Here is a 14,216-nt window from a genome sequence, read left to right on the forward strand (position 1 = left end):
AGTTCAGGGAAATTTCAATATGTGTTGTATATTAGATGATATAAAAGAACTAGTATTAATTTTGTCAGGGGTAAATCTGAATCCATGCAATAAAATTTCATACTATTAAGATGTAAAAAAAAAAAAAAAATCCACAGAGAATATTGCCCTCCTACTAACAGAGAACAAGTTAGATAATCTACAAAATCTTTGTTATATTTAACCTACAAGAGAGCTGAGGTTGCAAAACACTGAATGAAATACCATCCAGACAGTAGGCAGACTGTCCTAGGAGGTGGGGCCACAGGCACTTTCACATTTGGCGGAGAAGGGGCAGGGGTGGGAAGCTTTAATAAATGTAGGCCATGTTCTTCCAGTCTGAAGGATGTGTGCAGACCGGCCTGGAAGCTGAGCAGTCTGGGAGTCCTGGCAGAAAGGGAAGCTGTGTCTATCTGCCAGGGTTTTTCCACGGACCTTCACCCAAGGCTAACAGGATAAATGGAGAGCAGGAAGGAAGAGAACACACAGACAGTGTGGGTCCAGGGCCCTGGCTCTGCCTTGAGGGATCTCAGATCAGTGATCCCACTCTTGGTGCCACTTGAGCATGAAGCAGGGGCCACCTCTCTGAGGGACAAGAGGAGCACCGAGGGAAATGCCCTCGAAGGCTCAGGTGGCCAGAGCTGCTGTAGTAGCCCAAGCAGGAAAGCAAAGTCGTTCCTGTTGAGTTGAGGGAACCACTCTCTGCGAGGCTCGGGGACAATCAATCTACTGCTTGTCTCTACCCATCAGCCTATTCTAGATTTCTCAGGGGAACGTGGTCTTTGTGACAGGCTTCTTTCACTTAGCGTAGAATAGCACTCTGTAGCACTTCATTGCTTTTAGCTCAATAATATTACATTAAAAGGATGTATCTATCACATTCTACTTGCCCATTTATCAGTTGATGGGCATTTACTTTGTTTTTAACTTTTTAAAATCTATTTTTCAGCTAATATAGATAATGCTGTTATCATACACAAGTTTCTGTGTGGACAAATATTTTTATTTTTCTTGGGGGTTTATGCATAGGAGTGGAATAGCTGAGTCATATGTTAACTTGATATTTAGACTTTTGATGGAACTTCAGACTGCTTTCTAAAGCAGAAGTACCACTGTGCTTTCTGACTAGCCAGTGTATCAGATTCCGATTTCTCCATATCCTCACTGGCATGTTTTATCCTCTCCCTTTTGATGAGAACAGTCCCAGTGGGTGTGCAGTCGCACCTCATCGAGGTTTTCATTTGCATTTCTCTCATGGCTAATGACAGTGAACGTCTTTTCATGTGTTTATCGGACATTTGTTTGTCTTTGGAAAAACGTCTACTCAGATCTCAAAGGAATCTTTGATAGAGCAAATTGCTTACTGATTGGGGGGAAAAAAAGCTTCTCTGAAGTGAGGTGGTTGTGCATAGATTTTAATCTACTTGAACCTCTACTGTCTCGGAGAGCCTTCACTCCAGGCTGTGGCTCTGAGAACTCCAAAGGTGGCTTGGTGTGGCTCCCCTGTCCTAATCACTCGTGGGTAGGTGTGTCACTCCATGCATTAGATAAAGGCAGGCCCCAAGGTGGCTGATCCGCAGAAGCACCTGGAAAGGTGGAGAAAAGCAGATTCTTGGGACTGGACCACAGAATCAGAATGTGGGGGTGAGGTTCAGGTAACTATATCAGAAGAGATCCACCAGATGTTTCTAATAATCATTTTGGCCTGGGCACCACTGGTGCCACTTCACTGGAGGGCCCATGCTTTCCCGTGGCGCACTGGGTGCCATCTTGGAGGGTCTGACTGGGCTCTTCTGCTATGATGGACATGCTTTCTCCTCACTCTGTCCCTCCAGCTACCATTCACCAGAGAGACAGGGAGCCTTGCTTATCTCTGAGCCTTCAAAAGGAAGTAGAACAATGACCAGAATGTAGAGAAAGGAAAAGAAAAAAAAAGCAGAGGGATAGAAAAAAATAACAAAAAAAGACGTTAAGTGTTGTGGAGAAATACAAGTCCAAGGTGCAGGAGTAACCGCCAAGGTCAGCAGGAATTTCAATCAGATCTTTGCAACTCAAAAACCCAAGGACAGATGTGTCTAATTTTATATTACGTTTTGACCCAACCTAATTATATCTATTTGACCCAGTTCAATTATATTCCATTGCTGACTTCAAAAAGAATATTCAATGCTCAAAGCAGAAGTGCCAAAGTCATTTAAGCTGTCACTACATGCTGTGCAGCCTCACCCTTAACTCTTTCCCATGCACCCTTCACACACAAAGCCACACATCTTCCATCTGCTTTCCTGGGGGCCACCAGTGTCAGCTCACTGCCCATTTGATCATCCCCTTCATGCTCTGTCTTTTCTGACCACCCTGTAGCACCTGAGTCGTCTGCACTCCTCCTGAGCATGGTGTTCTCCTGCCTGCTTGGGCTGAGCTGGCTCTGAACCTTCTTCACAAGACCAGCCTCTATTACCCAGGCTCACGTGTGTGCCACACCCCTGTTCAACACAGGCTAAGTGGTGGGTCACAAAACTGAGCGAGGCTCAGGCTCTGTCCTCAGGAATCTCAGTTCAGTAAGCTGTCCCCTAATCTCTACAGTGTGGCCTCTTCCCAGGACCCTCTACCTACTCAAGCCCCCTCCCAGCATGAGCATGCCTAAAGTTCCCATCTGCTCACGTCTTGTCTGCTTCCTTGTTTTCCCACGGATTTCCACTCTTCTCTTTGAAGAAGAGAGCTACAGCCTTCAGCTCCTCAGGTTGGCAACTGTACTCTCACGGTCTAACCCAAGCTAGCCTTCCATTTCAGCCCCCAGTTCTTTCCAAAAGGCACTTGGTGGCTCTGTCTAAATTGGACTTCTTGCTGTTCTTCAAACATACCCTTCCTATTCCAGTCCCCATGCCTTTAATCACACTGTCCCATCTGTTGGAAGACTCCTCACCCCATCTGTGCCTTCAAAAACAACTCATCTTCGGAAGCCTTTTCCAAATGCCACCTCTTGCAAGAAGAGACCTCCTGGTCATTCCGCAGCCTCCCATTAGTTGTGTGTTCTTTTCCCTTCTTTACTCCCATGGCACACTGGGTCTCTCTCCTTAGATGGTCTTCACCTCTGTGCCTACAGCATTCTCCACTCTTGCCAGAGGCTTCATTAGACAATGACTGTTCCCAGTTGCATGGCTCATATGAATAGTCACAGCTACACCCAACCTTCCTAAACAAGATTGACCTGAAATCTACAGACTCAAGGGCAAATCATGCCTGCAGCCCATCTTTCCTATCCCTCTAATTTATTTATTTTAGGATAAAAAATACCCAAATTAATATTTTTCTACGGGATGTCTTAGTTTGTGGATCCGTCTCTAATTAGGAATAGATTATGACGGCTGTGGAGTTCCAGGAAGCTGCTCGTGATGAGCACTTAAAGAAGGAGGAGAGCTAAAGAGGCCTGTGTCCCCATTTCAGGTCCCTAATCAGCCTCCACGTGACTTCGGCCCAGTTAGTTATCTTCCCAGACTCTTGGCAGAATAAAGTTAATTTTCTCCTTGGGACTGATGAGAAAAATAGACTTTTACACATTTTTCTAAATTTACAGTTTTATATTTTCCTTAAATCTTGTAACTCTAGCCTCAGTGGTGAGCCACCAGACGTGGGATCCCAGTCTATTCTTACTTCTCTTGAGGATATTCAAATCTCCACGAATGGAGGTTTTGTACCAGGAACAGCATCGAAACTTGATTTCTAAATGCTGCATTTTGCCCCCATGACCTTTCCTTAGATGAAATGTTCAGAGAATGCCCAGAGTACAAGAGTGAGCAGATCACAGTGCTTGGCTAGCAGGGAGCAGGGGCACAGTCCCTCTCAGTGCCGCTTGCCTGCTTTCCAAGTGGGGAGGGGATTCCTGAGGCAGAGCCTCAGAGCTCCAGGGACCACCAGTTGAAAACCCCTGCTTTCTCCCTGCAGCCTTGACATGTTTCACTTTAAATGTTTTTATAATCAGACTTGAAAAGAACTGGTCTTTTTTTTGGTACTGGGGATTGAACTCAGGGGCACTCGAATTCAAAGAGCCACATTCCCAGCCCTGTTTTGTATTTTATTTAGACACAGGGTCTCACTGAGTTGCTTGGCACCTTGCTTTTGCTGAGGCTGGCTTCGAACTCGTGATCCTCCTGTCTCAGCCTCCTGAGCTGCTGAGATTACAGGCGTGCTCCCCTGCGCCCGCCCGGCAACACTGGTCTTTATGGGAGCGTGGAAAGCCAGAGGTCCAAGAACAACCAAACAGGCAAGTGGGATCACTGACCTGTGGCAGGTGCATATGGAATTTAGGGCTTCCAGAAAGGCTACTCTGGGTGCTGATATGCCCCAGAGTTGCCAGTGAACAGAGTATTTCCTTGCTGTTTTTAGCCTTGGTGTGCTGAATCCAACAATGCAGAATGCACATGGTAAGAAATGGATGGGTGCAATTAAAAATGTAAATAATAAAAAGGGCGGTAAGACTGTCCACAATTTGTTTTGTAAAAATTCTTTAAAGTTATTAATATATAATGAATGACTCATTCATCCATCCACCCATCCCAAGCCAAAGAGCAACAACAACAATAAAAGACTGGGTGAAACCAGAAGAAACCTGTAGGTGAACATAATCCAGATTATGTTTTCAGATATATGGGTTTTGGGGACACTTTTCCTTTTCAAGTAACCTTTTAAACACACCAAACATCGTGAAAAGATACACCTAAGGAGCTTTTACCTTTTGTTTTAGTGCCCCTTGGAAATGTTTTCTAGCACTTAATAAATCTGGTTAATCTATATATAAGGAGGTTTAATCTAAACGTAAGGAAGTTCCAACTATTTTCATTAGTATTGATAAAATGCTTGAAAAATCAAAACTTAAAGTAGATTAAAGCACAACAATGTTAATACTGAAGAAGAGACATTCAACTGTGCTTGCTATTGTGAAATTATAATTTTAAAGTGGGTAACACAAGTCAAAGGCAGAAACTTGAGCTAAGTTGGAATAAACATAAACATTTGCACATGTTTACCATCAATAAAATAAACTAAGAATCTGTCATGATTCTTAACAATTTTTACCTGAGGGAAAAAAATAATGCTTTTGATAAAAAGACATCAACTTTTTTCATAAAATGTTTATTCCAAATCCTAAAATAATTTTATACAATCAAAAAATCCATAAAGAACAGATGGATATGACTAACAAAAAATAATCTGTATGCCTTATTTATGGTATTGATCACTTTTTTCTTCTAGTGATATTTGTTTTATATTTTTCTACATAAATGAATATGCTTACTTTTTTGGACTATGACACAGTAATTCATACCAAGTTTTAGAAAAGGTGCATGATGATTTATGCTACACCTGTAAAAGCTCATCACTTCTAAAATCAAAGAAAACCAAGGACATTCTAAAAATGTTTTCTACTAGGCTTCCAAAAAACAGGAAGAAAGAGAAATAAACTGATTTTAGAAATGATTTCAGAAAGAAATGCAGAATACCATTTGGATTTGGTTTAAGTATCATATAAAACCTTACTGTTAATTTCCTTACCAACAAGCTATAAAAAGCGAAAAGTTTCCATTATTATGCTATAATTTTTGGAACTTACTTTCAAAATCCAGGAAAAAATGGGGATAGTTTTCAATTTCCCTGGTAAGGACTTTGAGCAGGTTTCCCATCCCAGCAAACCTAGAAAGGCAACACAAAAACAAAGACACTTAGAGATATAAAAAATAGACCTTTAGCTACCTCTGAAGACCAAAAAGAAGACACCTCCATGCCTTAAGATGAGTAACTCATTCCTGAATTGGTTACAGATAAACATCTCTGAGGTGCTGTATCTCCAAAATATAGGTACATCTGGACTAAACCATGACAATGATTTTAAAAAAAAAAAAAGTGTCATAATGTCTCTCAGGAGAATACACTTGCACCTTGTATCTCTTTCACTACATATAAAAAAATTAACCAGAACATCCTATTAAAAGAATTAGGTATTTCAATTTTAGGAAGTAGAGTTTTGTGTATTCTGCACAGTGCTTCCTTTCCCCTTCACGGATCCTCTGAATCCTCACAGTTAATACTCCAGCTCTGCCTCATTTCCATTGCATGGTCATTTCCATTGCTGGGGAACATACCATGTCAATGGATAAGCAGAAAAAAAGAGGGTATTTCTAAAACATCTGTCTAGAAAGGTAAGTTTCTTAAAATTCATGGGAAACAATTCAGAAAACACAGACTAGGGGTTCCAGGGACTTGCCAGTAGGTATAAGAGACAAAACTTCTCAGAATGTAACTATAGACAAATCAAAGGTCTCATAATGGGACATTTCAATGGTAAAGAGACTGGACACTTAATGAAGAGTAAAAATTAAAAGGCTAATATCCAAAACTTACCAATGAAGCATCAGTCTAAGACATTTAAAAAGTGTTTCAAATCAACAGAGAAATAGAAATTTGTTACATATTTTTTGGGGAACTGGATATTGAGCCCAGGGGTGCTTTACCCCTGAGCTACATGTCCAGCCCTTGTGGTGATTTTTAAACAGTAAAATTTCCACTATTCTTAGATGTAGACATTAAACTGTCGTCTACACCGCTCCAGACTAAACTCACCCATTCATTCACTCATTCATTCAACAAGTGTTTTTGGAGCAGTATGCAGGCTCTGGGTCTGAGCTACTTAGAAAGCAATCTTCTAACTCTGCTATAAGTGACCCTTGTGACTTCCATACCCCATTTTTTTGAAGGATCAATATTAAAAAATCATGGCCAGTGAACTGCTGGGCTGCAATTTTGTATGCTTATGGCTTCTGAGAGTAATAATGTTGATATGGAAATTTTTAAAAATACACCACTACATGAGAAAGACGTATCAAGAGAAAAATGCACTTAAAAGATGACTCTATGTGAGAGAAGATGCAGCAAATATAATCTGGCCTCCTTGCTCTTCCACTGAGAAACCACTCACACATCTGCAGACCTCCCTCATGGGAAAACCTACTGCCACGAAAACAGAAAAGAGACCATTGAGAGAGTCTAGCGTTGTTGGATAGATCAGCTCTCTTTTCTGGGGAGTCAGTCTTAGAGCTTCCATCAGATCCTAAAGGTCTGCTCTCCATGAGCATGCTCAGGGCAGGTACGGGGAAGTGTGTGTCGCTGAATTCAGAAAAGAGGAGACTGCAGAAGTCTGAAGTGAAGGACACAAGCTCAGGGTGCTGAGCGAGCGCCTGCAGCTGGGGGACATGAGAAGTGAGAAGGAAGGGAGGCCAGGGCCTGGGCAGGTTCCCCCAAAGAAGGTTTATTTCTCCAGGCTGTAAGATTATTTCCAAACAGGACTTTAATTTTGTTTTTCTTTTCCAGAGTCCAGACGGAGGGTGTTTCTCTCGTCACTTTAGGCTGCCGGCACGACTCTGCCAAGGGAGGCACCCATCTTCACGGGGTGACACTTTTGGACGTACTCGTGGTATTTCCTGTGACCACTGCTTTGGCTCTCGGCTCAAAGGCACATGTACGGGGCAGGCTGTGGCACTACTGGGTGAAACACTGACTCTAAAAAAAATCATCCTTTGCTAATATTTCCAATTTCCCAAAAGAGGAGAGAATTAATATCCCTCCCCCGACATTTTGGATGAAAAGAATGAAATGACACTATCAGCTGCATTCCCCGAGCATAAAACCCAATGAAGGCAACCAGGCCTTGTTTAAAAAAGATGTGAGAGTAGTTTGCAGGGAAGGTTTTGTTTTCTGTGAACAAGATACAACAAAGGGCACAAGCTCAGGGTGCAGAGCAATGTGCATGATTACCTTTGCCCGGGCACACCAAGATTTCGGTGATCAGTTTTCATGATTAAAGATCTTATAGAAACACCCAGAAGATTTATTTATTTTTTTTTAGCTATGACTAAGTGGAAGAAGAATTCCTAAGTCAACACCACCTTCTTCTACAACAAAGAGCAGAAGGTAAGAAAATAAATAAAATAGTAGCCCTACCAGTTTTGTTTTCTAATATTTTTTTCTTAAGGTCCAAGATGACAATCTCAATCCCTCTATCAGAAGGGGTCAGTTTGTTAGCTTTTTCCTTCAGCAAGTACCTTCCAGATCCTAGGATAGTTAGTGTCCCTGGTGCAAGAACTTTTAGAAAGCAGACTTGGATGATTTATAACTCAACATTTTGGGGATGAAGAAAGACCAGTTCACTCAACTTTTTTTCTGGACAATGCATTATATAAACAATAATAACATGCATCTGTAATATCACATCTTTGCTAAAAATGTGTTGGCCACGTTTATCCTCAACGTAAGCATGGGTAGGGGAGGTTTTATTAGAGCCATTTACAGACAGGAGCTCCATGACCAGGTACAGTAACTGTCCTTCCCAGATGGCTCCTGGACTCCTGATCTGTAGTCCGAGAGCATCCCCACATTTCATCAGAATGCACCCCACAGCAGAGGAACTAGGAGACTCTTTTTAAAGCTTTAATTTATAAAAACAAAAACAAAACACACAAATACTGGTCCATGGATCTACAGCACACTACAGCCAAGGAATCAGAGAGACATGTGTTGGCTCTCACAGCCACACTGTCCCTACTGACATATCAAATCCATCTTTAAGACATAAAGCCACTGTCTCAGCCGGGAACAGTGGCGCAGGGCTGTGATCACAGTGGCTCGGGAGGATCATGAGTTCAAAGCCAGCCTCAGCAACTCAGCAAGGTGCTCAGTAACTCAGTGAGACCCTGTCTCTAAATAAAATATAAAACAGGGCTGGGGATGTGGCTCAGTGGTTAAGTGTTATTTTTTAACAAAAAGTGCCCTTGGGTTCAATTCTCTCTACCCCAACCCCCTAAAAAAATAACAAACCATTGTCTCTGGAGGGTCCCTGCTCCCTGGCAGGAGGCTCTGGCTGGAGCATGCCAACACAGGGTGCCCAGGCTCCAGCAAGTGCAGCCCCCTGCTGGTTCCCAGCGGTTGTGCACCCTTCTCTCACCTTGGGTCGTATCACCCCAATCCAGACCCCAGCAGAGCCTGTCCATGTCCTGCCAACAGCTTGCAGATCGGGCCTTCCTGACCGAGTCCTGTCACTCTCCCACTCATTCCATGCTGCTGGCAACACCATCTTTCTAAACATAAAATTGATTCCTTTCCTAAAACGCTCCCCAGTGCCTGCAGGGTCTGTACATGCAAAGTCACACCCTGGGCACACAAAGTCTGTCCTCTGCTCACCTTTTGTCCCTGCTTTCTCTCCACCTATCCCTGCCTCGTCCACTCTGGACATACCTTGCACTTCCCTCACTGCCTCCTTAGGGCCACAGGGCCCTTGAACATGTGGCTTCTTCTGCTTAATACTCTCCGTGACCTGCAGGCCACAGTAACGACACCATCCCAAGTATTATCATATTTTTAATGTTCACAACAACCATATGAAATAGGAACTGTCAGTATCTTATTTTTAGAGACATAGTTAATCTTAGGGATTTAGAACCTTGCTGATGCTGGTACAGGATAGAGCAGGGCCTGACCTCTTAGCACCAGCAACCACCCTCCCCACATGTTCCTCTAAGTATGGCTGTGGAAGTCCGGAAAGAAACTCATGAGCCCTCCCTACTCTTTTGCTCCATTCTAACAAAAACAAAGCCCACCCCTGCTTACTTAACACACAGGGTGTACTCTGCGAAGGCACCCATCAGAAAATACCGTAATTACAGGCTGACCCCTATGTCTCCCTGGACGTGGGGTCCTGCTGTTTACACCTCATTGCATCTACAGCACCAAGAGCAGGGCCTCATCTGTAGTAAGCACTGGGAGAGAAATCCTGAAGACTTCTCTGTCCGGCGGTTCCCAAGCACCAGTCCAAAGCAAATGAGAAAAACCAATGGCTTCCTCATGAATCTTAGAAAGTTAACGGTGGCCAGCCACTTCCATGTTACAGTGTGGTCCTTTATCTTACAGAGTGAGGCCAGTGGTCATATCCAAAGTCCCCAAAGTCTACTTGGAAATTGGACTGGCTTATGGAATCCAGAAGTTGAGGATTGTACAGTCAGTGACCTGCCCAGGGTTGGAGGCAGAGCCGAGTGGGACGTGGGTTCTTCTCTCCCAGATGAGTGCACCTGCGACCTGCTCACCTAGCTCTGTCATAAGTCGAACCTCCTAACTACAAGGGGGCTCCACAATTTGCTGAGGATCAGGAAACAATACCTCACGGTACGTGTGACACTTGGACATGTGGAGTGCGTTTGCTGCTGGAGAAGAAGTGACTCTCTGGCCTTCCCCACACCCCTGTCTCTCACCCCTCTTTCCCTCCTGAAGTGAAGGAAGGGGCTTTCTCTCAAGATCCCCCTCTACCTAGGGCCAGGTCTGCCAGAGGATTCACTTGCAGGAAGGAAGACTAGAGTGGACCCCAGCCTCGGGGAATGCTGTTGTGGCTCTTCTGTCCTTCAGGTCCTTCTAGCTTCCAGGAAAATCATTTACTCTTTCTCCAAAATGCCCTCCAGCCCCCACTTCCTGCTCCTCTGTGAAGAGGGTACTGAAGCTCAAATACCTGGTCCTTCTCCGAGTTCCACACTTGTGTGACTCGGGGCACCTGCATGATGGTAAGTTTGTAGGCCTTTTCTCCTGTTGGTCTGTGCATTGCTGGTTTATTGCAGGCCCAAACCTTGAGAGCTGGAGAAACCCCTCCTCCTTCCCCAGCAGATCAGAGAAAAGCAGTCCGGTCTGGGTTTCAGGCAAGTTTCTGGGGACTGCATGTGATCTGGGGAGAGTGATGACACCAATGTACTGAGGCTGATAGACAAGATTCAGGTTGGAGTGATCATGAGAGGAAGCCCCTACGGTGGCCACCGCCAGTGACACTCCCCATACTGTCCTGGAAGGTCAAGGACCCCTCTGGTTCCTCCCATGAACCATTAGCTTGCTTGCATCCTGCATGTTGTCCCCACAGAAAGGGACCCAGCTGACATTAAATAATATCCGCACGGCTCAGGGATACGTCCTCCTGGTACCTGCAGAACCCACTTAGACAACCTTTACACTACCTGTTTTGAATTAGAAGCAAACCAAATTACCAGCTTCTAGTTAACCGTGAGTCTATGTTGTATAGGATGGAAAATCAGCAGTTTTAAGGAAACACTTCTCAATTGAAAGAGAGTCGCACTTAAAAACGAGGCAACTAGCTGCTTTTTGGTGTTGGGGGCGGGGTGGGACAGACCAATGGAATGAAGCAGCTTATCTTCCCAATTCCAGGACATGGACTCGACTGAGCCAGATTAGCAATGTTACATAGCTGGGTGGGTGTTCCGTGGTCCAATGTGTGGCCCAGAATCCAGAGACGTTTTCATTCCAAGATGAAGGAAGGAAACTGCAGTGGAGTGAGTCTATTAAGCACTTTCATCTGACAATAAAAATGAGTTAATGGCTCAAATGTGTTTTCAAAACGTTTTAACACCACCAGTAATGGCACTCAAATGGGAAAACGCTTTGAATATTCTCATCGATCATTAATACCACGGTGTCCCTCAGAAGGGCTTGGTGTTCTCGGTGGAATACAAGCTGCTGGAGTCCAGTTGTAAGGTAATCCATGGGAATTCTCCAAAAAAACACCACCGAGAGACCATTATGGAATTGAACAATTAAGTGCAGGTTTAAAATAGCCCTTTCCATATCTGAGTTCAGTTTTTCTAAAATAGACTATTACCTCATCATAGCTAATTTTCCCATAAACACCAACATCACAGCAGCAAAAAGTCTCCAAGAAATGAGGGCAAATTAGGTTCCTTTTTCAGGGAAGGAAAGTCAACCAAAGAGTCCCTCAATTTCAAATGCCAGAGTATGGAAGCCATCAGGCTGGGCTGGGCTCCGGAGCAGCCCACCACCGAGAAATTCTGAGTGAATTGGTTCACTTTCACTTGTGAACTCCCAAGGACACTGCTTGGAATGCCGGTTGCTTACCTGGGAGGCTGACGTCCCCGCACACCCTGGCCGGTCCTGCTGAACTGCCAAGGGAAAGAGATGCCCAGGCAGAGCCAGGGGCCCAGAGACCAGGCGCCTGTTTCAGAAATGCCGTTCGCCCCTGTGTTACGTTGGGCAGGAGGCTCAGGCTGTCTTAATGGCTGAGCTTCAGTCTAGACGCTGGCAGGGCATGCTCGAAGCCACCTAGGGCTTGGGCTGCTCGGAAGCCCGCTCTTATGACAAGAAAACCTTTCTTCTTTCTCAGTGGTTTACAAAAATGACAGTCAGGACCCTCTTGCTGGGAGAGCGGACCTGCAAGAGGGACCTCACCAGACCCTCCCCGGATGAGATGCCTGCTCACCTGTCTCCTGACTCATCTCCCCGCAGGTGCTGCCATCGGTCTCCACTTCCTCCAACAGCCTTCACATGTCAGGGTTTCTTTCTTAACCCCCTCTCACCCTCTCTGGCAACACCCTCCTGTGTCCAAATTCTACCCATCTGCGGAGGATTTCGCAAACCAACGGTCCTCAGCTGCAGGCCCACACCTCCGGATGAATTCCCCATAGGCACAGCAATTTGGGGGTGGCCCTAACACTCTGGCTTTCCACCCTCCCCAGTGTGACAAAAGGCATCCGCCTTCATCTGATTATATCACCCAGGAGCCTGGGCACCATCTGCAGTCCCTCCATCGGCCTCATCTTCTGGATGATTCCCCCAGTGAGCCCTCTCAGTGTAACGCCCCCCACCTCCACACCTCCTCCTCTCTGGGCCTTCTCCCTCCTGCAGTCATTCCTTATTGTCAGTACCCTCTTCCCTCTCTCGCTTCCCACCTGGGACAATTTAGGCCCCTCCGATCATTCATCAGGATCAGGACATACAGGAATTTCATGTATGAAATAAATGCTGGTGAATTAAGCCTCTTCCGTTCCTGTTATCTTACAATACGGTTTTTACAATGTTTTCTCCTTCTCTCTCCTGGCTGCTGCACCATCGGCAGCTGCTGCTTACATGTGTTCTTCCAGTTCCTCTGCCTCCACCCACAGTTCTTTGTCAGGCGGTGAAATCTGACCCAGGTTAAGGCATCGGGAGCTCAGGTACTACTGGAAGGCATCCTGCGGAGGAAAGGCCCCCTGAGGAGTCCAGAAGCCCCTGGGCCACAGCCTGACCTGCCCATGGCTTTCAGATGCCTGGTTTTCTTAAACGGGGGTCCACCTGAGTACCACAGGCATCTTTGGAATTGACATGTGAACACATTAGGGAATTAGTTCCTAGTTCAGATGTAGTTGGGAAATGTGGGATGTCAAAATTCTGTAAGCATTAAAAAAAAAATTACCAAAAGCCATTTCACATGCTAAAATCCTGAAGAATTTGAGGCCAAGGGAAGTTGGCATGCTCCATTAAATCTCCAGCTTCAAGCATGTCCAAAGTGCCCAAACTCATTTGAAATCCCAGAGACAGGTGTGGCTCTGCCTTTGTTCCCAGTCTCTGAGGGAACAGTCGCTTTGGTTTCAAACGACGTTCACTGCAAATAAACCCAATGTTTTAAAGCAAAAGCCCTGGCTGGAGGCCCAGGCCCACCGTGAAGATCCTGGACCTCAGTCTGGGACAAGAAGACGGTCACAGGGACAGTTTGCTGTAGGATGCCCGGAGCTGCCTGGGTGCCGGGCTGCTTCTGAGTCAGACCTCAGGAGGAAGCACATGGAGTCAGCAGGGCAGAAGGAAGACCTGCTTCGGTATTGGGGTATTCAAGGCTGTAAAGTCCGGCCTGATGCTCCCTTTCAAGTTTCCAGCAGGCTGCTGAAGCTCCTCTGTTCTTCAGACAGACGGCAGACCTGCCAGCGCCTCCGCCTCCTTCCTGCTTCCACTTTCTCACTGGTGTCTCCTTGGCCTGGAATACCCTTTCTCCCTCCAACCAAACAGCATTTCCTCCCCAGAACCTCCTTCCCGACCCCCGGGAATAATTAACAGCCTTTTCTGCTGCCGATTCTTTGAAGAGCTATGTCTTACTCATTTGCAGAATGTCACCAATTCAGCTACTCCCTTCCCCACCCCACCCTAGCTCCCAGCACGGAGCCAAATCTCTTCATTAATGTGCTCTGAAATGGAACCCAAGTCTGGATAAACTGCTGGGCAGTGGCCACAAAGATGTCAACTACAAATTGAGAAAACAGGTGTGGATAAGAACAGGTGAAGAAAATAAGCCTGTCCCCAAATCTAGGCACTTTTTCTGAGAGCTTTGACCCTTTTGT

The 14,216-nt window shown here is 45.3% G+C and overlaps 1 protein-coding gene across 1 annotated transcript in view; it reads right to left on the reverse strand.

Moving 5' to 3' along the window:
* Window positions 1–14,216, reverse strand: part of Cyria (CYFIP related Rac1 interactor A) — a 95,064-nt gene that overhangs the window by 24,576 nt on the left and 56,272 nt on the right. The window contains exon 3 of the mRNA XM_026400321.2: window positions 5,627–5,706. Within this exon, the coding sequence (XP_026256106.1) occupies window positions 5,627–5,696 (70 nt within the window). The 5' untranslated portion in view covers window positions 5,697–5,706. The remainder of the gene's footprint in view (window positions 1–5,626; window positions 5,707–14,216) is intronic.

Source organism: Urocitellus parryii, chromosome 12, assembly GCF_045843805.1.
Source record: "Urocitellus parryii isolate mUroPar1 chromosome 12, mUroPar1.hap1, whole genome shotgun sequence".
Lineage (NCBI taxonomy): Eukaryota > Metazoa > Chordata > Mammalia > Rodentia > Sciuridae > Urocitellus > Urocitellus parryii.